General features: G+C 46.9%; 1 protein-coding gene across 5 annotated transcripts in view; it reads right to left on the reverse strand.

Moving 5' to 3' along the window:
- The window catches only part of LOC144938443 (sodium-dependent multivitamin transporter-like), a 36221-nt gene extending 8957 nt beyond the window's left edge, over positions 1–27264 (reverse strand). For 4 of the 5 annotated variants that reach the window (XM_078866233.1, XM_078866232.1, XM_078866231.1 and 1 more), the window contains exons 1-13: positions 27184–27264; positions 17658–18077; positions 16461–16526; positions 15897–15948; positions 15317–15384; positions 9714–9868; positions 9083–9223; positions 8466–8595; positions 6934–7022; positions 5621–5733; positions 4730–4797; positions 1189–1275; positions 569–786 (exon numbers count right to left, since the gene is read on the reverse strand). In XM_078866233.1, the coding sequence (XP_078722359.1) occupies positions 569–786; positions 1189–1275; positions 4730–4797; positions 5621–5733; positions 6934–7022; positions 8466–8595; positions 9083–9223; positions 9714–9868; positions 15317–15384; positions 15897–15948; positions 16461–16526; positions 17658–18008 (1538 nt within the window). In that variant the 5' untranslated portion in view covers positions 18009–18077; positions 27184–27264. The remainder of the gene's footprint in view (positions 1–568; positions 787–1188; positions 1276–4729; positions 4798–5620; positions 5734–6933; positions 7023–8465; positions 8596–9082; positions 9224–9713; positions 9869–15316; positions 15385–15896; positions 15949–16460; positions 16527–17657; positions 18078–27183) is intronic. The other variant, XM_078866236.1, reaches the window with a different exon arrangement.
- Between the last annotated feature and the right edge of the window lie 509 nt (positions 27265–27773).

The raw sequence follows: 27773 nt of genomic DNA on the forward strand, positions 1-27773 counted from the left end.
ACTAGTATTGGCCATGGCAGGTGTTCTCATCAGCAGCTGTGTGATTCACTAAGCATGCAGGGAACCAGGACTGTGAGCTTAAGTGAGGTCTATGACCCTCACAATAACGGGATTGTCACCAAAACACCGCAATTACTGCACTCGCATAAAGCCATTGACCACATCAGGATTTGTCCGATCACATCAACTCTCAAAAGCCAAGCAGGTTAATGCATGGAGAGTGCTGGGATGGATGACCGCCATGCACGCTCGGGTGACACAGGTTGCCATGGGATGTACTAAGTTGTGGACAGCAGGGGGCAGTGCAGAAATAGCCATTGCTGAACGGTACTTCTATTCTCCCACCTAAAATCACAATTCAATTCTGGAACTCACAATCCAGTGCTGCAGCAGCTACTGCACACAGTACGGTCATAAACTGGGATATCCTGGCATTGCTTTCACGTTGAGATTACTGAGCGTTCCAGTTGGGCGTGCAATTTTCCCTTAAACATTTCAACCGCAACAGCCGTAACATTTGCACCAAACTCGATAAGTTGGTACAGCCCTCCCATCACGGAGCACAAACCCTGTTTGCTGGCCGCTAGTGACGGTGGAGGGAAGGGTGGCCACGGTGGAGGGGATGGGCAGCAGGGTACTCATCGTGCTGGCTAGGGAAAGAGTGGCATTCAAACAGCCCACGGCGGCCTCAACGGAGCGGCCTGCCAGCCGGGCACGAGATAGAAAGCTGCCGATGAATATCCACAGGGCCATGCAGAGCCCACACGCCAGCCCCACAATCGCTCCCTAGGAAGGGGGATAGAAAACGGCGGAGGAGGAGTGGAGGCGAGGGGCGGGGAGTTAATACTGGATTTCTGTCTCATCTACTGTTTACAGCCATGAGCCGGTGGTGGAATGTCCTATTTCCTATGGCAGGGGCTGAGTCTATATCCATAGGGCAACCAATGTTGACTTCCCCACACAATGGTGCCCGTTTCGGAGTAACAATACACACATATAATGATCTTTAGACACCAGATTATTTGGTGATTCTGCATTGGCAGTGGTACATAACCACAATTAACAAAAACCACACTGCCTTTAAAGAAAACTATAGATTAAATTGATGAGCATGTTTAGTTTTTGAGACAGCAGATGTCTGACGAGTTTGTTAGGATTTATAGACAGTGATAGAATTAGTTTACTCACAGTAGGGTTGGCACGAGGGAAAAACAGGCCGAGGGAAAACACTCCCAGAAGAGGGCCTCCCAGCATCCCAAAAATACTGATGGCCGCCTGCACACCCACGCACAGGTGTGAGCATTAGCGGCCTGTGTTGCGGCATCACACACAGACACGCACAGTTCCAGAGCACAGAGTCCAAAGGGGGATGTGAGACGGCACTAAGCTGGTGCCCTGGAGATGGATGTTCATCGGGCACCTTGGACGGGACGGGCAAAGTTCACGACATCAGTGCCCTGGCGACGCGTTTCCATGAGGGGGGGGGGGGGCGGTGGAGAGCAGGTCGCCGTGTACTTAACTTCAGAATCCCTTTTTCACACTTTCAGCCATGCCTGATGTGAGGTTCGTACGCTGGTTGGCCAGGGATGGACGGGAGTTAATATACCGCCCGGGAGGGACTACGACAGGTTGGTAAATTCACCAAGCGCGTGTAAGTTATTCCTTCCCAAGTGCTCCCCCCTTTCCTTTTTCTATTTCCCCCCTCCCAATTTCCCCGCTCCCCCCTCCCCTACTCTCTCTACTCCCTTAAGTTATTTTCCTTCACTTTTCCCTTCCCACATAAAAGTACATATACCCTGTTTGTAGTCCCCACTCGATGGGGCAGTGAGCCCAATCTCCCCCCTCTTCTAAACTCAGGAGCACAGCGTTCGGGATTTATATCCACGGAGTTTTTGTACATTGCAGTTTGTGCTCTGCACTGGGCTCCTACTGAAATATAATAAAAACATAAAACAAAAAATGTGTGTATCATCGGTATACCAAAGCTTGAGATAACTTTGCCAAAAGAAAGACTATTTATGGTGAATATAAGAGGACCCAGAATAGACCCTTGAGGAACACCACAAAGCAGTGGCTTGTGAGAGGATGTGATACCATTTATAGAAATGGAATACAACCGATCAGAGAGATAAGAAGAGAACCAAATTAGAAAGGCATCATAGCATCCAACGTGGGTGTGAAGGCGCTCGAGGAGAATGTAATGATCAGTTGTGTCAAATACAGATGATAAATACAGAACCAAGTAAGAAAAAGACACAGTCAGTAGATAAGCGAAGATCATTTTAGATGAGAATTAAAGCAGTTTTAGTTGAGTGATTTTTCCGAAAACCAGATTGAACTTGGTCATATGGTTAATTAAATTATTGTATAAGACACGTTTAATGACCTTCAATAACAATGAAAGATTTGAAATAGGGTGGTAGTTTGCAGGCTTATCAGGATTCAGTGATGGAATTTTGAGAACCGAGGTGATAGCAGCTACCTTAAGTGCAGATGGAAATACCAGGGGGCAGAGACATTAATTAATGTTTTTATAATAATTGGAATTAAAACAGCTGAACATGGAACAATTCATGGAGAAGGCAAAGGATCAAGACTAACGGTGTTATCTTTTTATTTAGAATAATGTTCGTGATGTCATTTTTGTAAAATAACAGGGGTAGATCCAAGCAGGGAGGGCTAGATCACGGTCGGAATGAATACGATGATCTAACGTTTAGCACTTTTTGAGGATTTTTTTTTCACATTGAGCCACAGATGGAGTTAGATCGAATAATTGTTTCCCCCCACGATGGAAAAGTTAATAAGTTAGTTTTAGCTTTGATAAGCAATTTCTGGTATGATTTAAGGTGATTGTTCCAAATCTGCAACTTAACTTCAAGGCCCCATTTTCTCCATTTACTCTCTAAGCAACGTCCAGCTTTTTTTTTCACCCAAGTGAGTGATTCGTGTACCACGGAGCTGAAGATCGAGCTGAAGAGATCGTTTTTATAGGCGAAAGTTTGTTAACCACCTCTGAAATTATTTATGATAATGATCAACAGATGGTCCATCAGGAAAAAGAAAACAAGGATCTTTAGCCAGAATGTGAAGAGAGTAGAGAAGGGGAGATTATTTGATATCGATAAGAAAAGGTGGTGAGATTAGGAGAAATACTTGTGTCGTGACATAAATGGAGTGACTATGGCGTTTAGCGCCAGCTGTCACAAGAGTGGAACTGTGCGTCTTGAGCCTCTGTCTGGCACCAGAGTCGGCATGGCATGGAAGTGGGCCTTAGGGGGCATGGTTCTGATGACGGTCAGAGAGAGGGCAAATAAGGCTGTGACAGTCTGGGTGAACCCGAGAGGGCACGTGACTAGGACAGGGTAGCGAGGGGGCCCAAAGGGTGACTTGAGGGACACGTGATGCTTGGTCGAGAACCTTCTGGTAAGATCCAGAAGGGGGCGTGGCCGAAGGCGGAGCGCGGCCACGCTCGGGAGGATAAAAGGGAAGTCCCGAGAGTAATCGCGGCTGTCTGCTGGAATGGAACCCGTCGGTGCTACGTCTCTTCGATCCTCAATCGTCACATTCGGCATTGTGGGTCAGGCAGTGCGTTGGCTGGCTGACCCAGTTATGTAGTTACCCCATCATGGTCTAGTTAACCGTTGTTACGTTACGTAGTTACCCTGTTGGGGTTGTGTAATAAACGTGTTGCCTCCAAGTTCAAGTGTGTGCCTCCGTAGAACCCACTACACTTGGAAGAAAGGGTGCAATCAAAACAGTAGTGGTCACTGTAAATAACAGGGGGATTGAGGAAATTGTAATTTCAACGTTTTATATAACCAGATCTAAGAGGTTTCCTTTTATGTGTAGGAGATGTAATAGATTGAGTCAGGCCAAGAATATCCAGAACAGACAGAAATGCGGATACATTAAGATCTAGAGGGTTGTCAACATGGAAATTGAATACAACCAGCAATTACTACTGGAGAGGAAGACATGCTGAGCCCTTGAAGTGTAGACAGGATTAAAAGGACAGGATTAAAAGGAGATTTTGTGGAGGAAACCTTTGCTTCCTGCGGTGTGGCAGATGAGGGTGTCTATTTAAAATATAGGCTTTTGCGACCAATATTATCCAAAATAAAGGTTTTTCGGGTTAGGTTGTAAATGTTGCAGGTTTACTCTCCAACACACCGGTGTGCTGAAGTAGTAACTAATTGGCACGTTTTGTTTACGTGACAAACCTTACTAATTGGCTGTGTCGGGTGGTGGCGGGTTTAATAAACACATCTATATTTACACGATCTAACCCAAAAAAAACTGTATTATGGAGGGTGTCTATGTGATATGATGGGTATATCAGAGTTGAAGCCTAGACAGCAACCAGAATTAATGATGGGTTGTTGGCATAATTAGTCAGGTCAATTTGATGAATGCATTCTCCGACTGCGACCTGACCCACGATGTACCTAAGGCCGTCGTTGTAATATTACCAGCAGTTGACAAGCCGAGTGGCCGCTTGGGTGAGGATGACGTGGAGTGTATTTCAGGCCCAGCAGAAAATCTCGCAATTAACTCGATGCCATATTTCAGAAGTAGGCGACGAGTTTAATGACAGAAGCAACTCCGGACCAGCTCGCCAAAGGTTGACTGGCTAAGTTGGTTTAGCCAGCCGGTGACACCGCTGGTAGGACCGCACTGGTGTACGCAGGAAACTTTGCTTTATTTGCTTGTGCCTCGTGCTTGTTACCTGCAGCACGGAGCCCATGAGAGACGCAATGTAGGCCAAGCCCAGACAGAGAATCCCGTAGGCCACGGCTACACACACAGACACACACACAGACACACACACACACCCCTCACAGCTACTCTCGAAGACAAAGATCTCCCGTGTAGCCATCAACAAGTGCTTTGAGTAGCACCTCTGAAGGCCGGCATGACACACGAGGGGTGAGTGCCCAGCACCATGCTTGGCCACCTTTGTCTTCCCAGTGGCAATCTTTAAACATCACACTAGGTACCAATTTGAGGGAAGGCCCAGGGACCGGTTCAGATATTTGCCACTGTTATTGGTTGTGAGAGGGAATAAAACTCGGGTCGCCAAGTTTATAGTGCATTGTGCTAACCACTACTCCAACGCTCCTAACACAAAAAAACAAAGACACTCATACACATGGAGACACAGAATGAAAATATACTTACATAAAATCTGACCCATAATGCTCCACAGCAATACATGGAAAGCAAATAGGCTGATGGACTTAACATATTTTGTTTATATATGCTTAGAACTACACGGAGAGACAGGAAGAGGAACACGTCGAGGAGAGAACACGCCCAAGTTATGGACATAGTATTGAGTGTTAAGAAACATCAGGGGGCTTTTGTCACGATGCGTCATCATGAGTAGGGATGATGGGTGGTGGTTGAGACGGAGGATGAAGCGGCAGCGTAAGGTAGCAACCCGCTCGAAAGGGCGTCCACTCCAAAGATGAAGCAATGACATTAATCTGTGTGCAGGTGCTTGATGGATTGTGGCATAGCAGGATCGTGAGGAATGGCGACAGCTTGAGGAGGGCCTTCATCCAGCAGTGGATCGATCATGGCTGACGAGGAAGATGATGAGGGGACCAAGTCTCACCGAGTGCCTTGGAAGTCCGCATGGCGTTCTGCTCGGACAGCCCGGGCACACACGGCCGGACCAGGTCTTCCAAGGTCACCGTGGCCAGAGAGTTGAAGGCTGACGAGATGGTGCTGCACACATAGAAGAAAAATCCCAGTCGAGGTGAAGATGCGACAATCCTGGCTCAATGCCGCGGAAGCCACAACTCGACAGGGAGAGGTGAAACAGCCAACTCTCCATTCGCGGGGGTAATGTGGGGAAGCGTGGCCCAGACAAAGCACAAACATGGACATTGCAAAGTGCATGTACATTTCAACCCTCCCCCCACTCCCCCACCACAGAAATGTGGAATCTCCACCACTGTCACAAGGCTTAAAAGTGGGAGATTAACACCACCTAAATGCTCAGTTCTAATATGTAATGCAACATCGGTGACGTTTGGGCAATGGCCCTTCTTCATTGCAGAAGAGTGATTGACTGAAGCAAGTAAATTCATAAAAGCGCAACTGTTATAACCTAGATTATAACGAGTGCAGGAAATCACCTTGACTCGACTATATGTGTAATGTGAGGATATATCCGGGTTGCTGATGGATCACACCTCGTTACGATGATTGGCTCTACCGGTCCTGGCCCATAGCCAATGGGGGGAAGTCTAGGGGCGTGGCCCTGACGTAATGGGAAGGTGACATCTGTAAGTAGAGGATTGGATCTGCTGGCTTTAGCCACAGCCAATGGGGGGACGAGTCAGGGGCGCGGGTCCTGGGAATGTACGATGGAGTCTAGAAGATTCCATAGAGGTTAACCAGGATTGGTGGAAAGGTACCACGTGACCCGAGTATTAAAAGAGGTGGAGACGGACAACACGTGGTCAGATCTGGAACGAACGGAGGGTGAGGCCACGCTGGAGCGGGGTCCAGGCTGTCACGTGGCCGCGCGTGTCTATCTCTCGCTCTCCCTCTCACGCTGTCTGTCAGCAGCATGAAGGAGTAAGATAAGAGTGTTGTGAACGAAAGACAAATAAAGACCAGATTCCAGAAGTCGCTTCCACGACCTTTATTACATATGTACATTAGGCTGAAACACTTTCATTATTGTTACCTACGAAAAATGGGAGTGAAGACACAGAATGTGTTGTATGCATTGATTCTCGAAGCAATAGGTTGCTTGCTGCCCATGCACTTGCATTCACGTGGCCAATGAGTGACTGAAATGCGACGAGTGAGGAGCGGCTAACTGGTGAATCCAGCGCGTACATCGTCACTTCTCCTCCCCCCCACCCCCGCCTCGCCGTGCAGGGCGACCATGGCTCCCGTGGCCTCTATCCGCACCTGAGTGAAGCGCTGAAAAGGCAGGCAACAAACAGGCCTGGCAGGCCCGGCAGGTCACGAAGAACGTCCATCACGAAATACAGCACCAGCTTGCACGCATACACAAAAATACAGTCGGTAGATACTTCGGTTAACTCTTCATTATCTGTGATGAGGGGATGGGGGAGGACTGGCCAGGTACAACAGACACGGATCATGCCAATCACAGGTAAATTAGGCGAAGCAGGCATTTATTGTTCACCTGCGTACAGTGGAGGGTAGATGGTCTCAAGTGTGTTCATTGTTTCCTGCAGTAATCGATTACCTGCCAACCTGATTGTGGTCACCATCGAGGAGCAGCTGATGACAAAATCATCCGGTGTGCGCCTCATCTCGACAGATCTCGCAAGCTATGCAGGTTCGAGCCTGGGTAGCACTCGAACGGGCGACTATCATGCGTAACGGGTGTCACAGGCTACGGCGGAGCCGTTTTACGGGCTGCGGACGGATATGCAGCAAAACCTTTTGGTGTAATGTACTCCAGTGCTCAAACATCTTTGCTCCCACCTTCGCCAACCTGTTCTGAAGGATGGAAGAATAATTCCCTAGACCCGCATGGCGTGGGGAGGCCCTCATCCAGCAGTGGATTGACAAAGGGCTATACGTGTATATACTGCTTTGCAAGCAAATTGCGCACACGTACATATTTTAATATTCCGCTAACACTACGAGCACGTGTGTAAATATTACAGGCTTGCATAAGCCAGCTCACACTGTGAATAAACATGCAGTAACTGACATGTCAGTGGTATTGCGCATAACCTATGCATGGTCTCTCAACAGTGGACGTTCAAATTTCGCGCAGCCGTGAGAACTGTCATATTGGTGCAGCAGCAGAGTGTTGACACTCGCACCTCACAGCGAGAAGGACGCAGGTTTCATTCCCGACTCGGGTGCCTCGATGTGCGGAGTGTGTACATTATATCCCTCCTGTTGTGCACGGGTTTCCTACAGGCTCTCTAGTTTCTTCCCACAGTGAAAAAAACCTCCATACAATGCGACTGCTATCGGCCAAGGAGAGTTGGCTGTTTTTGGATTGAAAATCTTATAAAAAAACATCACGCTTCTGAGGATGCTGGCATTTTCCCATGCATGTCGCTGTGCATACGTGTACACGTTTAACGGTGCGTTCACGCCGATATAGGGGAGAGTGTAAAAAGCAGGGCTGCCACCAGTCCGGGAATTGACGTCTGTGTTGCGGTGGCAGCATATCCCAGTCAGAGGTCACGTACACATCTACATGTATAGCCCCTTTGTCAATCCACTGCTGGATGGCTAACTTCGTCACTCGGGTTGTCACCTGTCCTCAAATACAGTCTGTGTTCGGGTGGAAGAAATCGATTCGTACCGGTATTGAGTTATGACAGTAGAATGCACAGTTTTGATCGATGCTCCCGGAGAAGTGTCTGGGTTTGGCCAACAGGGGGAAAGGTGGCAGCCCCAACACCGACGCATACAGAACACACAAAAAGCGGTGTGCGTGGTGGCGTCACCTGGTCTGGGCTCTTGAGAAGGCCCGTGTTGAGAGGGCTGCACTCCTGGTAGCGCGCGTACATCACAAGGCCCATCACGCAGCTGATCGCGAGGACGATCTGCTGCCACGGAAACACCACGTAGCACGACCTGTGAGCACACGCAGATTCCCTCGCTCAGCCTCGCCACGCCGCTTGGACAACAAAAAACTAAACCATCTGAGCAATGGAAGCGCTCTAGATTTGGTAGTTCAGGAGAATACAGAGAATCGGATAAACAAGAAAAATGGTAAAAAAAAAAATACTAAAAATAATGGGACAAGGCCAAAGAACGATGCTGGACGGAGTAACAGGGAAATTACATGCGCTGCGTTATGCGAGGCCAGCAGGGGCTTCACCGCTGTGCCTCTCCCTTAATATCATCACACATGGTGGTGAGATGACACTAGGAAGGACCCAGCTAAGCACGGACAACTTCATGAGTGCTGTTGGACATTGACTTCTCCACTGCCCACACGTGTGTGTCTGCATGTGTCTGTATGTGTGCCTGTGTGATTGTGTGCCTGCATGTCTGTACGCGCGTCTGCGTGCATGTTTGCGTGTCAGCGTGTATGCACAGCACGAGAATGCGCGCTTACAGAATCGCCTGGCGCTCGGAGCGCGCACACAGGTAGCGCTGCACCTGCGCCTGGTTGACGCCGTACAGCGCCAGCATCATGAACATGCCACCGATGGACAGACTCCAGAACGAGTGCCGCTCCGTGGGGTCAGGGTTCCAGCTGCTCACAGGACACACGAGCAGAGCAGCCTCATCGCACCGACGCGCCATCCTCACCGTCATCGAGCGAATGTGTTGTATGTTTTTTTAAATGTATTAGTCGGTCTACTTTCAGACAAGTTCTTGGTCATTCAAGCAGAGCCACTGACCCTTGGCGAGCGAGGAGCAACTAATAATCAAGTTAAGAGTGCACAAAAATAAAATTGCATAGGTAATCTGCCCCTGGGTAATAGAGAGTTACCTGTGTGCACATCTCATGTGCTGAGGCCTGAGCTAATCCACTTGGGATCCTTATACGTGTTTTTGATTCATCCAGGTCACCCCTCCCCCACTACCCCAGAGTTTAACTCTGGATGGCAGAGAAGTGTACACGTTAATCCACTGCTGGATGAATGTCTCCACACACCGTGTATGTCGTGGGGTTATATTTGACGTGGTGCGCGGTTCACGGTGCGATGCGAGATGGTTGTGCTGCGCTTCGCGTCTATTACTTGATCGCTGAGATCCGTCCCCCCTGGCTGGCGATGTCCCACACACGGCCTATGCCGCCGGCCTGCCAGCACCCCACGCCAATCACGGCGAGCTGCCCCGCCACCATCACGACAGTCTGGAACGCGTCTGCCCAGATCACGGCCTTCAGGCCGCCCTGTGATGATGCACACAACAAACACAGGAGACCTGTATGGAAACATTCACATGCTGGAACGTTCCAGACGGCATTGTAAACTCAAAATGGCTATACATTGCCGGTGGCTTCCACTGTTGAGAGGTCATAAAATGACCAGTCTTACAAGCATTCACGGGAGCAGGTCATTGCAAACCCACATTGTTGCCCAATTAATTTTTTAAAATGTAGCTTATACAGCCTGCCCGCCTTTGTCTTCCCAGCGCTGATGTTTAAACAGCTTGTGGTACTAGAACAATGGGGTATTTGAGACAATCGCTCAGTAAGGAAGTGATCGCAGACCAAATACAAAAACCATGCAGAATAGACAACACACACAAGGAGTACGAACAAATTGAGAACTGCGCCCCGAGGTTAGGCTCTCGTTTGTCAACCGAGTTGGCAGGAAAAAAACTTGTTGAACTACAAGGTACTAACGCATTCATTAAGGTGCAATACACTCGCGCTGCGCCGTTACAACTGCAACACAAACAAAATTGCGCGTGGAGTTGGGCGCTGTGGTGGCAAAGAGACGTTCGCCAGATATATTCTGGAGGCCGTGGGTTCGATCCTGACCCTGATACCTGTATATTTGGAGTTCGTGTGTTTTCTCTCAACGAGGATTTTTCTCCGAGTTCCTCTGGTTTTGCCCTCCGCATTCACAGACATGCGTTTAGATTATTTGGCTGCTACCATAACTTCCCACATGTGATGATATAATCCACTTTGATGAGCTGTCATGTGTGGCCAGGTCACCTGCAAAAAGTAGCTCAAGAGCTCAGTGGGCTTTACCTCGTAAACAACATAGTTTATATTTTTGACTTAAAACTTTCATGACTGCAGGAATTCATATTCTATGGTTCTTTCGTCACATAGATAGAAAAAATAACAATAAAATAATAAAAATACAGTGAATAGAAATATAAACTTTGCAAAAAACTTTGCAGTCACCCCTAAACACATTCCAGTGGATGACATCATTCCCAGGTCGATGTAGCTCTTAAGGGTTTGGGACACATCGCTGCAGACTTGACAAGAACTGAAATCACTGCAATCCTCAAAAGTGCTAAGATACCAGTCAGCAACATCAGTAAGGATGAGCGTTTTGAGTTATCTCAATTGAAAAAGAGGGATGATATCGTCATCCTCTCAGCCGACAAGGGCAATGCCATTGTCATCATGGATAAACCCGTGTACAATAACAAAATTCAGGACCTACTTAATGATGGTAGCTACACAAAAATTAAAAGAGATCCCACCAAGAACCTTGTTACAAAAACGAGCAATATCATCACTGATTCAGCTTCCTTAATTGAACAGACCAAACGGTTTTCCTTAAAACCCTCTGCTACTAGACAACCCAGATTATATGGCTCACCAAAAATCCATAAAGTTACACCGCTTCGTCCAATTGTCTCCACAATTGGCTCACCGACCTACAAACTGGCTCGATATCTGTCTGAGACCTTACAGCCCTTCACTGGTAAGACCACCTCTTCTGTACTTAACTCAGCTCACCTGGTATCGTCAATTAAAGACATTACTGTCCCCAGATGATTTACTCATTAGGTTCGATGTATTTTCTTTGTTCACCAAAGTACTTGTGCCCGATACCATTGCAATCATTGAAGACCTGGTCCAACAAGGATTGAATGCTGATGCACTGGCCCTGGTGAGACACTGCCTCACCAACACATACTTCACCTGGAATGGAACATTCTACAAAGGCACTCCATTGGAAAAATTTGAGACGGACGCCATCCAGGCTTCCACTCTACGCCCGTCCTTGTGGAAGAGGTACGTAGATGACACGTTTGTCATCTGGCCACATGGCTGACCGGCTCTAAACCAATTCCACAACCACATCAATTCCATACACCCAGCCATCAAATTCACCATGGAGGTAGAAAAGGATGGCATGCTACCTTTTTTGGATGTCCTAATAAAAAAGAGACGAGATGGCTTAATGAGCCATTCTGTCTACAGGAAAGTAACCCATACTGACGCCTACATAAAACCTGATTCCCACCACCATCCATCCCTGAAGAATTCCCTCATCAAAACGCTACACCATAGAGCTCAATGTATCTCCCACCATGAACACCTAACCAGTGAACTCAAACACGTACACCAAGCTCTCAAGGCGAATGGATATTCTGACTACACAATCCGCAAAGCCATCACCCCAACCGTGAGGAAGGAGCCATCTGAGGATCCAATCAAAACCATCACCCTGCCATACATAGCAGGGGTAACCAAAAATATTTCCAAAATCATGAACAAACACAAGATCCAGGTCCAATTTAACACAGTACATAAAATTCGTGATCTGATCCCATCTGTGAAAGACAAGATTCCTGAAATGCAATATCCCGGCATCTACAAACTAAGCTGTATCTGCGGCAGCAGTTAGATTGGGGAAACTAAGCGACATGTCTCTGACCGTGTCCGTGAACATAAGGCAGATTTGAAACATGGTAGGATCAATACTTCTGCCGTGGCTGATAATTATTTTAATGCGGCTGGCTCACACGAAATTGATTTCTCTAAGACAATGGTACTTTGCAAGCCTACTGGCTATCAACAAAGATTCGTTCTATTCTTAGGTTTTTTTGGTAAAGTCACGTAGGTAAAACATCAAAATTAATGAAAATAAAATAAAAACAAAAATCACGACGTTTCGGAGGCAACACAAGTCTCCGTCATCAGGTGGGACCGTCACAGCCGAATTAGCTGCATCAAGTGAGGCAATGATTCAAGAAGTAATCCCTTATAAGCAAGTTGAAGGGGGGAGGAGAGGGGGGGGGAGCTCATCAGAATGTGGTAGCCAATGAATGGAACGTATCGGGAGGGAGGGGGCGGGGCTCAAAGACAGCACGGAGTGCTAAGTACAACGCATCGGGTGGGAGGGGGGGGGCGGGGCCAAAACAATGGACGACGGCTTGGACGCAGTTGCTGCTGCACACGCCAACACAATGGACAGAGAGGGGGGGAGGGGGAGGTCTGATACACATGATAGACAAAAGAACGAAAATGCCCATGTTTATACCAATGCTGGCTGAACAATGAAGAGAGCACTGCCAAAAAATAACTAGGGATGTTAACACTCGGTAAAGTAAAGTAAAATAGTACCTGTCAGATAAGATGGTCCAAAAAAGTGTAATTAAGTCTTTTTTGCGTGGTTGATAACATCTTTCCAATGATTACTAAGTTTGTACCCATCATCACGGTTGAAATTATGTCTGTGTTTGTATATTTGTATGGCTTCGTGTATACAAACACAGACATAATTTTAACCGTGATGATGGGTACAAACTTAGTAATCATTGGAAAGATGTTATCAACCACGCAAAAAAGACTTAATTACACGTTTTTGGACCATCTTATCTGACAGGCACTATTTTACTTTACTTTACCGAGTGTTAACATCCCCAGTTATTTTTTGGCAGTGCTCTCTTCATTGTTCAGCCAGCATTGGTATAAACATGGGCATTTTCGTTCTTTTGTCTATCATGTGTATCAGACCTCCCCCTCCCCCCTCTCTGTCCATTGTGTTGGCGTGTGCAGCAGCAACCGCGTCCAAGCCGTCGTCCATTGTTTTGGCCCCGCTCCCCCCCCCCTCCCGATGCGTTGTACTTAGCACTCCGTGCTCTCTTTCAGCCCCGCCCCCCTCCCTCCCGATACGTTCCATTCATTGGCTACCACATTCTGATGAGCTCCCCCCCCCCTCTCCTCCCCCCTTCAACTTGCTTATAAGGGATTACTTCTTGAATCATTGCCTCACTTGATGCAGCTAATTCGGCTGTGACGGTCCCACCTGATGACGGAGACTTGTGTTGCCTCCGAAACGTCGTGATTTTTGTTTTTATTTTCATTAATTTTGATGTTTTACCTACGTGACTTTACCGAAAAAACCTAAGAATATGATTCCTTGCAGTCACGAAAGCTTCAAATCTAGAAAGATTCGTTCATGAAGCCATCCATATATACAGACACAGAGACAATTTCAACCGAGAGGAAGGTTATAGACCGAGCAATCATTGGAAAGATGTCATCAACCACTTTGGGTCATGATTTGATTTGTGTTTTCTTGTCCACCTCCACCGTCAGCAGTGTGGGTGTGTGGAGCGAGGTGCAATGCTTTTACTGGTAGGAACGAAGTGAACCAGCCTACAATAGATTATATCGTCCGTCCGTCCGTCTAGCAACATCGCCCCCTACTGCAAACACTTGGCATGACCCTACAAAAACCTTTAGACTCGGTGACGCTTTCCTGGCTAAACAAGTGTAACATTCCCTTATAATTTCCTCAGATAGCTTTTAATTAAAACATTTAAATTAATGAGGCTTTCCTGGCCAAACAAGTGTAACATTCCCTTATAATTCCCTGAGATAGCTTTTAATTAAAACTTTTAAATTAAAATTTAACTCACAGCGCCCTAAAGCCTACAGCTAGGCCCAAAGCCTCGAACTACGCCTCAAACTCTCCCTTCGTATCGTACCCCCGCGTGTGCAAGGGAGTTAATGTTTAACAATGTTACATTCCCTGATGCTTTTAAATATAAACATTTAAATGTAAAGCTTTTACATAAATAATAAAAAAAATTAAATTAAAAATTAACTCACGGCGGCCTAAAGCTAGGCCTAAAGCCTAGAACTAGGCCTCAAACTCTCCCTTCGTATCGTACCCCCGCGTGTGTGAAAGGGAGTTAATGTTTAACAATGTTACATTCCCTGATGTTTTTAAATATAAACATTTACATTTAAAGCTTTTACATAAATAATTAAAACATTTAAATTAAAAATTAACTCACAGCGGCCTAAAGCCTACAGCTAGGCCTAAAGCCTAGAACTAGGCCTCAAACTCTCCCTTCGTATCGTCCGATTAGGTGTAGCAACATCGCCACCTACTGCAAACACTTGGCAGGACCCTAGAAAAACCTTTAGACTCAGTGGGGCTTTCCTGGCTAAACAAGTGTAATAATATATTATGTTTATATTCTTTGGTTATTCGTTCCTACCAGCCCACCCCGCAGGGTCCTGTTATTGGTGTAGACCTACTGCCGTGTCGGAGCCCTCTCTTACATTAACATTAGCTGCCCCGCCCATATCTAAACCTTTATAAACAGCTCTTTGATTGGTGTAGACCTACTGCCGGTGTCGGAGCCCTCTCTTACATTAACCTTAGCTGCCCCGCCAATCTCTAAACCTTTATAAACAGCTTGCCCTCAGGCTAACCTCCCTGTTCCTAATGACCTCTTGTGTTGCAATCGAAACATCGTGATATTTTTATTCACTTTATTTTTATTATTTTATTGTTATTTTTTCTATCTACGTGACTTTACCAAAAGAACCATAGAATATAGTTTATAGTTTTTCATATAAAACATGTGTTATTCATACACCACGGTCTTTAAAACGTAGACTTACGATGGCCGTGTAGAGTGTGCACACAAAGCCCAGACCAGTCACAGAGGCCCACAGGCTGATTCCCGTCACTACGCAAAGCAACAACGCAACCATAAACCTCCAGCAGTTCACCCGACACGCAACGGAACGTGGGACAGCTTGGAAATTTGAATCACACGGTAATAAATGTGGGCTTGGGCAGGACACGGTGTTCGAGATGATGATGGTCAGGGGTCGAGAATAAAAAGTGACAGCCTAGAAAGGCAATACTCCCGAAAGATCAACCACCGCGGAGATGGAGCACTCGAATCAACTATTGTGCATGAAGATGCTAGTGTATTGCATAGGTGAAGAGAGTGAATTATTGAAGGTTGACTGGGCCCATCATCCGACTGGAGTTGATCAAATGTGCACTACTTTGTTGGGAAGTCACCAGTGGTTTGTCCTCTGGATATACTTGCCCCCGCTATAGAAATGTGAAATTTCCACAAAGGGCTTAGGACTGTGAAGAGATGACCACGACCTCTTATGCTCATTTGAGCAGTAAATTACTTGGCTAGACTATCTTATTCAACACGAGGGGTCAGGGAGACGCACGCACCTGTATTGAGTATCAGCGCTGGGGCATAGAGCCCCACTCCCATGTACACGACCTACAAAACACCAACAACAGCCGATGTGACAACCACGCATTAGTTTAAATGATAATTTACTTATTTATCCCAGAGCCATACTTTTGAGGAAGATTATTTTGAAATATTTTCAGCCAATTATACGAGTGGGAAGAAAGTGGAGCACCCGGAGAAAACCCACGCGTGCGAGGGGAAACACCTTTCCTGTACAGATGGAAACAGATGGCGATTAGTCCACTTTCTGTACTGCCTTCTCCTGGCGAGCCAGGGTATGACACCGCAACACCCACGGAAAAGGAGTTTCACAAGATTTGTGTGGTGATTCACCAAGCCTCACCTCCAATGTTGGATTACATATGCATTGACACCACCCCCACCAGTAAACGTCTGATAAACGTGGAAGAGTAGGCCAAATATACCCTGTTGAGCTCCATCTAATAGAGGCCCTTCTGCCTGCAGTGACGAGAGCAAGCCATTTCAGGGCTGCACATTTCCTTTTGTTTCACATGAACACACGGGGATGGAATACCCACCATCTGGAAAATGAAAGTAGCTGTTCCACATATCCGGACCGTTTTATTGAAGCGCAACTCCAGGTACTGCAGGGCAACAAGCACGCACGGACACGCACAACAATCCACAAGCAGACACGTGACACGAACTTCATTTTAGGCTTTCACACGGCAGAAGAATCGGTTATTATTTTCAAGAGATACAGTGACTCATCTTGCCTACACTCATTTCCTTCCACCCTAGCGCTTTTCCCTGCTTAAAAATCTACACTCACCGCCTGCACCAACCAGCGCTCGCCATCACAGTGATTCATGCTTAAACAACCCCCCTACGGCCCGGCCCGCACGGTGCAGGGAAGCCGTCACATCCAGCAGTGGATTGACTAAGGGACTGTGTGTGTAAAACCCAAGTGTGCCGGTCGTGAGCAAGGGGTGAGAGAGAGGGGGTGGTGGGGTGTGGATGTAAGGGGCGAACCTGGGGCAACGTAAATTGCAAGCACTGTATACACCATTAATTTAAAGCAGTGTCATTGCAACTGTCATCGGGGATAACAAGAACACTGTATTTGCGATTATAATCTATCCCAGATCTGGTGAGGGCAGCCTGCACCGTAACCTCGTTTAAAGCGATTCACAAAGCAGCAGCAGCAGCAGTTGCAGCATGAGTAGCGATACGACTCAGGTCTGTTCATTAGGCATTCTGCTCCAGCTCTCGTCCCCGCTCAGCGATGAAAGGTAGCGACACCCGTGGCTTCATTGCACTCGAACAGGGGTCAGCAACCTGCGGCTCTGGAAGAACTGCTTCGTAACGTTATTCATTAAGGACCACCGTCTCGTATTCACATGAATTACGAAAAAAATGGCTCTTCTTGTTATTTTGGTTGGCGACCCCTGTACTATAATAATTCAAATGGGGGAGCCGGGGGGGGGGGGCAACTTAGCCCCAAGAGGCTCCCGAATGGCCCCCACCGACACTATAAGGCTTGGGGGGAGGGGGAGTTATGAGTCACAACCTCAAAAGCTACGCGGTTGTTTTTGCTCCGATTTGTATTCGCTTCATTGCTGTACTTGTTTTACATTATCGCTTTTGTCATTTTGGTAACGCAGGTCAGTCACTCCTGCAAATGACGCTATCCTACTCTCTTGGGGAGTTCTCGCCTGGTTCTACAAACGACCCTCGAACCGCGGCTGCTGCGGCGGCGGTGTGGGACGCCGCACCTCGTATGTACTCGTGAGCTTCAGCCGGTAGAAGACGGGAATGAAAACGTGCGCAGGGATCAGCAGGCCCAGGAAGTAGGAGAGGCCGAGGAGCCAGTACTCGGTGCCGAAGCGGTACACCTCGGCAGGGGTGCCGAGGATGCCGACGGACGACTGGAACGTGGCAAGCAGCGACAGAGACACGGGCCCACAGCTCATGCTGCGGTCGGCCATGAGGAATGAGCGCGTGGTCTTCTGTCCTCCCCCAACGCAGCCATGGTAGAGGCCGATGCCGCACGAGACAAGCAGCAGCACGGCGCAGATCGTGTAGTCCACCGCGCTGAAGCTCATGGTCAACGGCTGAGCGGCCATGACGGGATGGTCGCGAGACGCGTGCCGGTTCGCGGCCTGCACCACGAGGATGGCGCAGTCTACTCGCCCCTGCGGAGAGAACGCACACAACGAGCGACGCAAAAACAAACACTTTTCCGTAAGGAAAATTGCATCTGCACCTTTGCTGCCACTCCGTCGTTTGTCTCGACCATCGGCCATCACCCCTTGAAGCAATGGGTCCTGGCGAAGCCAACTTGCGCTCTTATCGGACATTGTAATGTCACCGATTTGCATTTACCAACAGATGCGTTCGTCTTTTTGTCTACGCGCAATCCCAAGCAATCATCTCGCTATTTTTCTTTCTTCCACTTTCTTTTTAGCTGTCCACATCTCTGATACAAATGTCTCAGTGGGTAGCGTGCACCGATTGAAAACTCTTTGTCCTCAGAGATGTTGCTGTCTTGCTTTCATAATAATTAATCCTAGGTTTCGTAATAAAATCCATGCTGCTATTATTCCAGTCTCGATTTTCATTCCAAACCATTTTCTATTCATGGTGTTGAGTTTTCCAGCCACATTACTGCCTCGATGATTTATTATCTTTTGAGAACTCGTAGTGAATGACCTTTGTTTCGCTCATGTTTATCTTGAGCCAAACTTTGCAGCACACTACAAGTATCCTTATCATTCCTCGTGTTTTTTCTATTGCTGATAAACATTGAATGACTACAATGTTTTGTTTTAATAATCGCACCTTTTATACTCGCATTGACAACCTTAACATAACGCTACATGCATGGCTACGGCGTACTTGGGGGCTGATTAAACTTATCAGTGCAAAAACCCGCGTGCAGTGAGAAGCAACACGCATGGAATTTTCAATCCCAGGCCTGGGACCTTCCCTTACTGAAGGCCCAACAGAACTTTTGAATACAGGAAAGTCTCTTTTATGCACGACCCTATTACCCGTAACTCCTATTATCCGTGGGAGCTGTAGGGTACGTAAAAACTCCAATTTCCCATGGCCCTAATTTTCCAATTATCCGCCATCATCCGTGACTTTACCAGAGTTAACCTGCGGATTACTGACATAAATTCGTGGATAATAGGATCTGAGATATTGGTCCTCCACATCACGACAAATGAGTTATTATCTACCTTGCCAAGCAGCCACACATTAGCACACCCAGACACTTCTGTCCTTGCGGTGAGAGAAGAGACCAGCGAACTAGATTTACAAATACACTGTTGTTGCCTGGTCAAAAAATATTGCCTTCTAGTACCCGATTAGTACGACCAAATTGCATACAGTGACGGACAGATGACGTCTATGGGCCGTGGTAGGCCTCATGGGGTGTCAGGCCATGTGAAATGAAGTTACGGGCTGTGTCGGGCCCACGGGCCGCAGGGTGCCCTCCATGCGGTACGCTGTCATAATGGAGTCATTTTTACATAGTAGTGCAAACACAGCGGGGAACACCTCTCAGAGCGACATCGAGTTTGACTGATCTTGATTAACGTGCAGGACGTGGGCAATCAACTCCCAATTACCCGGGGTAATGGTGGGAGGGGTGGCCCAAAGAAACACAAACAATAATGCAAAACAGATAATAACACAGATAATGCAACACTTATGTGCGATCGCTCGCTCTCGTCGCTTCTGGAGTAAGGCCGTCTACAAGAGGGAGCTCTAGAGAACCCCTCGAGAGTGTTTGGCCTACTCTTCCACGCTGGTTCGTACATCTTTGAACAGCTGGGAGCACCCACACTTTACCCCACCACACACGACTGTTGTGAACCTATTTCTAAAATTGGGCTGATGGAGGCAGTGGGGGGATTAAAAAAAAAACTTGCTGGATTGTTGCAACTGTTATGCCAGGAGATCGAATTTATCCGGTGACCTCTGAAGTCCAGAGTGCTAACCATGGCAGCATCTACCAAACATTAGAAACACATGTAAATTAGGCTATAATATGTATGAATCACCCATGTAGAATGAGGGGGGGGGTGTAGCTGTAGAACGTACAGTCCAATTCTCCTGCTGGTTTTGCAGGTTTACTTGGTGACGTGCCAGCTCTCACGTGGGCTCAGAGCTGGGAGTGTGGGGCAGCTGATCATTAAAGCAGCGATATTTTATATTTTAACTACTTAAAAAAAATGTTGCCCGCACAGTTAATTTGCAATCCTGATAATCTATCCGCAGTGAATCTGGAGTTAACGCGACCGTATTATCTTTCTATGCAAATGTACGAGTGTGTCGCAGTGGCAGAGCCAGACAATTGGGATGCACCACAATAATCAAGTGTGGAACGAGCAAGGCTACGATTTTGTCACTATAATTTTTTGTGAAATTAGCGGCCGAGGTGCGTGGATGGTGCCCCTACGATCTGGCAAGATTCAGCACATTCCACGGGATGTGCTGGTATGCTCCTCCACTTTGTCCGTTGCATTCTAAGAATGGCCAAGTGTCTGTTTGTCTGTAGAATTATAGCCTTATTCGTGTTCGTGTAATGAGGAATGGGAGACGGTAACGTGGTTAACTCCATGGGCGATTGTCTATGTCACTGACTAATCGTGCTCATGCACACCTCAAATGTATGCCCTGGTTTAATGTGGAGCTGCACCTCTATGGTCAAGGGTCACCAAGTCATTGTCCACATTACCACTTGCACAAAAACATTTAACGTCATTGTGCATCTTACAGAGAGGGTCTTTGCCTATAAATATCTGTCAGTTCACTAGCATCGGTTCAAACAAGCCTAGCTCTGCTGATGAGACAATGAATGTCGAATCCAGTGCAGAGTTTGTCTTGTGTTGAAGCAATGCTGCTGAACTTATTGACTCACAGAAGGCCATGTGGCTGATGGCATGTGTAAAAACAATGTATTACATTTTTACATGGAAGAACAAATATGGGAATGAGGCGTATCATCAGCTCAGTTATGTTTCCATAAACGTTGGCACATAACCAATAACAGGCAGTAAAAACAGGAATTCTAAGTCTTCACCCCCATTCAACATAGGTAACCAGTAAATATGTTTTGGAGACCAACATATTTGATATCTGTACAACCACGCAAGATCAACGCCTATCAGCTACTTTCCACCCATCGCAAGGAGGCACTCACTCTTTGCTCCGCACATCTCTCAGCCTATGGAGACTTGTGTGACCCATCTGTTAACATATGAATGGAATATTAATCTTGCATTCCTTCAGCTGTGCGAGTCATATTGGGTACACACTCAGCAATCCTCACGTGCAACACTCACTAAAATACAAAATCAGAAGAATGCAAATCTCGTCTATACGTGCAAGCCGCTATGATTATTATGGGTTAAACATGCCGAATGTGCAGACTTCAAACCGCAAATGCCTCACACACCACGAGCAGAGCAACAATGAGGCATTTTAATGTAAGGGCGAATTCTTCATATCCGTCGTGAGATGCGGGTATCCACAAGTTTTCTTTGATAATTATCCACAAGAAGAATGTGGATAATCAGGGATAACTGGAAGAATTTGCCACACGATTCCTGTTAGCTGCAACATTTTTGCATAACTGTAAGCTGCTCTGCAATCATGTTGTTTTCAGAGACCTAACGGCTCCCGTGGATAATGGGAGTCATGTGTAATAGGGTCACAAATAAGAAGAGTTCTCCTGTATTTTTACTGATACTCTTCAATCACACTCTCGCTATGCAGCAAAGCGTAAATCACTGCATATGCAGGCAAACGTGCCACCCCACAATCATTGTATTCCTTGCCTGCCACTCCGTTACTATTCTTGATCGCCGGCCATCATTCCTTCCCGTGAAGTATCCTGTCCAAGCCCAATCGCTTACTTTTCCTTCTACAGTATTTGCAGTGTCATTCTTTTTGACCCACCCTACTGGACATTTGTGAAAAAAGACCTTCATAACTCATATTTCTCCAGCATAAATAATCAGAATCTGATCCTTCATATGCTCTCTGATGCATGTGTTCCTCTTTCTTTCCGTCTCTCAGTGCAATGCCCTGCAGGCATGCATCTCTCCAAACTTCTGTGCACTTTCCAGGTTTGATCTTTCTAGTTTGTTTGTCAATGTGTTTCTGATCCATGTCACAACAGAGAGACGTGTTGGACAGTTCTGCCCTGAGGAGTTCTATCGCTGTAAGTAAATGCATCAGAGGTGCTGAGTTTCTGATATTCGGTCCGAGTTTTAGAATATATTACGATATCATGCAGGTAAAAACACTTTATAATTCCCTACCCCTCTACAGCAGAAAGGATCAAGATGTTATAGTGAAAGTAAAAAACATAATAATTTGGCAGGGAGATCATCAACATTAAAACCAGGGCAGAATGTGTGCATACCCGATGTATGAGGATGAAGCTGTGGGCGCAGTGGTTAGCGCACTGCGCAATGAACCCGGTGAACAGAGTTCAATTCTCGGCCACGGTAGCAGTGACGAGCGATATCCAAACCGATTCTGGGCCCTCCCCTCCCTGTCACTGACCAGCATGGTGAAATATGGCCGACACGGTGTGGTGAGGCCTTCTTCTGAGCGAATTGACCAAGGGCCATCAATTATTGTCATGATCATTTTACACAACTTTGAGGCACCGTGACAATACAAGAAGTGTCACCGTGACAGTATAGTACTGTACTGGCAACTATCAACTCCACGAGGGGGATGCCGCTTTACTCAGCGAAACAAAGAGCGTGTTATGTGGAAATAGTTAACGCGATTATCCCACAGGGGACGAATTAGCAAGAGTCAGCATGCGTATGCCCGCACACATGCAAAATTGGCACAATAACAAAGTTACCCGTATGGCATTAACATACTATCGGGGCAAGTGCTGTTGGCGAGTAGCATCTATGAAAGGCCGGTACAGCCCTCGAACAGATGGGTGGCCAGCACCACTAACAGACACCGTGACACTCACATCCACTCACATGGGCTGCAAACACAAGTGACGCACACGCACAGTCATTTCGTGCATCCACTGCTGGATGCAAATACTTATACTGGTAGGAACGAAGTGAACCAGCCTACAATAGATTATACTGGTAGGAACGAAATGAACCAGCCTACAATAGATTGTATCGTCCGTCCGTCCGTGTAGCAACTTCGCCCCCTACTGCAAACACTTGGCAGGACCCTACAAAAACCTTTAGACTCAGTGACGCTTTCCTGGCTAAACAAGTGTAACACTCCCTTATAATTCCCTGAGATAGCTTTTTAATTAAAAAACCTTTAGACTCAGTGACGCTTTCCTGGCTAAACAAGTGTAACATTCCCTTATAATTCCCTGAGATAGCTTTTAATCAAAACATTTAAATTAAAAATTAACTCACAGCACCCTCAAGCCTACAGCTAGGCCTAAAGCCTAGAACTAGGCCTCAAACTCTCCCTTCGTATCGTACCCCCGCGTGTGTGAAAGGGAGTTAATTTTTAACAATGTTACATTCCCTGATGTTTTTAAATAGAAACATTTAAATTTAAAGCTTTTACATAAATAATAAAAACATTTCAATTAAAAATTAACTCACAGCGGCCTAAAGCCTACAGCTAGGCCTAAAGCCTAGAACTAGGCCTCAAACTCTCCCTTCGTATCATACCCCCGCATGTGTGAAAGGGAGTTAATGTTTAACAATCTTACATTCCCTGATGTTTTTAAATAGAAACATTTAAATTTAAAGCTTTTACATAAATAATAAAAACATTTCAATTAAAAATTAACTCACAGCAGCCTAAAGCCTACAGCTAGGCCTAAAGCCTAGAACTAGGCCTCAAACTCTCCCTTCGTATCGTCCGATTAGGTGTAGCAACATCGCCCCCTACTGCAAACACTTGGCAGGACCCTACAAAAACCTTTAGACTCAGTGAGGCTTTCCTGGCTAAACAAGTGTAATAATACATTATGTTTATATTCTTTGGTTATTCGTTCCTACCAGCCCACCCCGCAGGGTCCTGTTTTGGGTCACGCAGGAATTATTTGACTCTACTTCACCAGGCCAGTCAATGCGGGTTGGCAAAAGCAGGGAGCATAGATATTGGAGCATAATATAGTACAACGAAGGATTTTCGGCACTTCGTTCTCTGTTTCCCGCAACAAAAAGGCTGCACAAGTGCATGCACGTGCATGTACTATGTGTTTATATGCACGTACAATTTATGTGTTTATGTACATCTGCATGACCATGTATTCAGCAGTGGAATGCCAGGGAGCACTACCGATGCATGCAGTTTGCTGATACAGACAGCATGCTGCAAGCTATTCTGTCAGCATCACTCGAGCCGAACAGTATAACCGCCACACCACTCCCAATCCAGCCACTGCACATGAACCCACTTGTCCCCAAAACTGTGGCCAGCCTTCCGGCCAGATCCTCGGCCTATTCCCAGACCATGACAAATGGAAAACATGCAGACTTGCCCTAAAAAATATATTTTTGATTTATAGATCCAATGCATAACGTCTACGTTGAGCCTCAAAGAAAATATGGCACTCACATTGAGGCAGTTGGGCCCTAAAGGCAGCCATCTATGGCCTCTTGCCAGCAAGTCCGAATATCAACTGTTTAATACCACGGTTCTGAAGATAACTATTGAATTAAAAAAATATGACGGATATGATAAACATTCCAGTTTTTCAACGCACCACATGTTACATAAAAGCTTTGCAATAAAAAAAATACTATTTCTTGGTTGTCTAGCGATTACAGTGTGTGCTATTCTTGACGGCATACAGTTCACAAAAATGGAACAAAAGTAGAAAAGTTTGCAAACAAACATGGATGTAGGATTATAATTCACGGAGGAAGACGTGGATTAGAAATCATGCGCAGTTAAATGCCATCTTTCACACCATTAGGAAACATTTGTGGGCTTGGCTAGGGCGTGCCGTGGTTAGAAGGGACTATGGCCAAAGATCAAAAATAATTACGGAGAGGAAGCCATAGAAACAGAATGTATCCGAACGGGCGTTCAACAAGGAGATGGAGCAGGTGTTGGTGGAATATTACATTGCAGGATTGTGAAAGTTGGCAGCAGCTTGGGGAGGCCTTCATCCAGCAGTGGATTGCCCAAGTCTGATACTGATTAAACAACACAAACGGTGTAATCTTACAAATCGAAAGGGCACATTACCACCCACAGGGGGCAATGCATATGCATGGAAATGTGTAACGCTTTCCAATAAACGTTGGTTTACAAAAGTATTCAATCAGCGCCATATTTATATTTTTTCTCCATTTTTCTTGTCAATGTAACATTTTCACGTTATTGCAGGTTATAAAACACTCTTCTTTAGCAACACTGGCATTATGATCTTCATGATTAAGTTCAGGTTTAAAAGCCCTCCTGTTTGCATTATTTCAGTCCCCCTTGGAGAGCAGTCCTTGGCGCACTGCGTCCCTTCACCAGATAACCAATTGTGTGGTGAACTATTCAAGATTTAATCTTGATTTTGAAGCTTTCGTGACTGTAAGAATCCATAAAATAAAATATTATACTATAAAATATTAAACAATATTTTATTTTATACCTACGTGACTTGACCGAAAGAACCAAAGAGTATTCAAGATATATTCGTATCGTATTAATCTCGAGCCCGACTTTGCAACCTTCGCCGTGAAGTCAATCATTAAATCTCCTGTAATCCATCACCATTGCCTGCAAGAATGACTCGATAGACTTCACTTTCAACCGACCACAGGCGGATTAGCCTGGCTGTAGTTTAAAGGAGCTCGCGAAAATGTAAAAAATATCTTTACGCGGATGCTTATAAACACGAGTACGATTTCTGGCAACATCTTAATGTATGTACTGTGTGTTGAACTTCTTTCACACCATACGTAGCCAACCGGGTCCTATGACTAAGTGTAGCTTTCCTGCAGAAGTAAATAATGTTTAATTACTAGCCGCTCCTCACTCGTCGTGGGTCAATGACTTGGTGCCCACATGATCGCAAGGAAAAAGTAAACGCGAAATGTGGATTTGTTGACGGTTCCCTCTGCGTGTAATGATCTACACGTGGACTGCTCCGTCTGTTATTTGATCATACTTCAACCACGTTTGTCAGTGTGGGTTGGTAAAGGTGGATTAGTTGGGTGGGATACACAATAGTACAGTAGTGGATTTTCCTGCACTGCCCTCTACACCTGGCTTTGTGCGAGGCATTCGCCCATCCGAGCACTAACCAGGCTCAAACTCTGCCGGGCTTCAGGGTGACGACTTTGGTCGCGCCTCGCCTTAGACACCCAAACGATGCAGTCCGCGTCGCTCCGCTTGAAAACAACTTGCAGCACAGACAAAACGGTGTCTGTGGTGTCAGATTGTGGTGTTCGCACCAGACTCGCACTCGGCTCACACAATGCACTCTCACACAGCAAGCCCTCTCGAGGGAGCTCACAGCCGCCGCGGAGTGACACGGCGCACGCACTCGCTGCCTGGACACGCGTGTGCTGCGTGCGCTCGCCCAGAGACGCACGCCGACATCCTTGTTCGCGAGGCGCTGCACGTTACTGCCCTCGCCTGCCATGCCCTGCAGCACTCAGCAGCCCAACAGGGCCACCGCACACGCGGAGCCACTCGCCGCGGCGTCTGCTCGGCCCATGCCGTGACCTTGACCTCACGGCTCAAGGTCAGGGCCCACGGGCACGGCATGCCGAGACCGGCCGGCTCGCTCAGCAAGGACAACAATCACAGTGCCGAGGCCGCCACCCGCAGGCGCCGTGTTTCCTGGGCATGCACGGGTAGGGGGGGGGTCCTTGTCAGTCCACTGCTGGACGAGGCCCTCACTCCACGCAGTGTGTGGTCGTCGGGATATTTGACCATACTTCGCCACGCTTTCTAATGCGGGTCGGTGAAATTCCGGGAACACACACGTGGCAGCATAGAAAGTAGAGTAATCACATTGTGTTGTTGCACTCACCCTCTGCCGCCCACCACGTATCCCCACAGCCTATAACACCTGTTAAATGCATGGTGGTCACCCATCCAAGCTAATGAGAGCAGGCCTATTCCGGACAACTTGATACAATACAGTTGATTAATTATAATACATCTCTCTGCCAGTAGTGCATAAATTACAGACAACCAATCCGCACTGACCACTATGGTGAAGTATGGAGGCTTTCGCCAAGCAGTGTAATGACAAAAGGGCCTCCACATGTAGTCACGGCCGTCTGTGTGTAACAGGGTGCACCGCACGGCATCAATTACCTCCCCCCTCTTCTTCAGTAGCGGCCTGAGCAGCAGACGCGGCGCCACGAATGAATGAAGTCTGGACGTTTGCTGCGTGTCGGGGAGACTCCACGTGTTTTAAGCCAGCCCCGCGCAAAACGCGAGGCACCACCCATCATTATCAACATAACCCCGCCTCTACGAGCCACAAGACTATCAACATAACCCCGCCTCTACGAGCCACAAGACTATCAACATAACCCCGCCTCTACGAGCCACAAGACTATCAACATAACCCCGCCTCTACGAGCCACAAGACTACGCCCCGCTTCAAAAGCAGCGCCCGCTGTGGACGTGAGGGCCCATCCGTTAAGTGTGTGACCTGACCCCTCCCCCCCTCCCTGTACGTTCGCTTGGCGCACCCCCCCCCCCCGAATCCTACAGAACGGCCGGTATTTAATCCACGCAGACACGATGAAGGATTAATAATAGTAACGTGTTTAAGCAGATAGTCCACCGCCGGACTATCTAACTCATTTGAATGACAATGTCGACAAATAATTATCGAGGCTTCACCCCCCCTCCCCCACCCCGTTTCCTTTGCGTACATTGTCAGTGGGCCCCCCAAT

This window comes from Lampetra fluviatilis, chromosome 22, assembly GCF_964198595.1.
Source record: "Lampetra fluviatilis chromosome 22, kcLamFluv1.1, whole genome shotgun sequence".
Taxonomy (NCBI): domain Eukaryota; kingdom Metazoa; phylum Chordata; class Hyperoartia; order Petromyzontiformes; family Petromyzontidae; genus Lampetra; species Lampetra fluviatilis.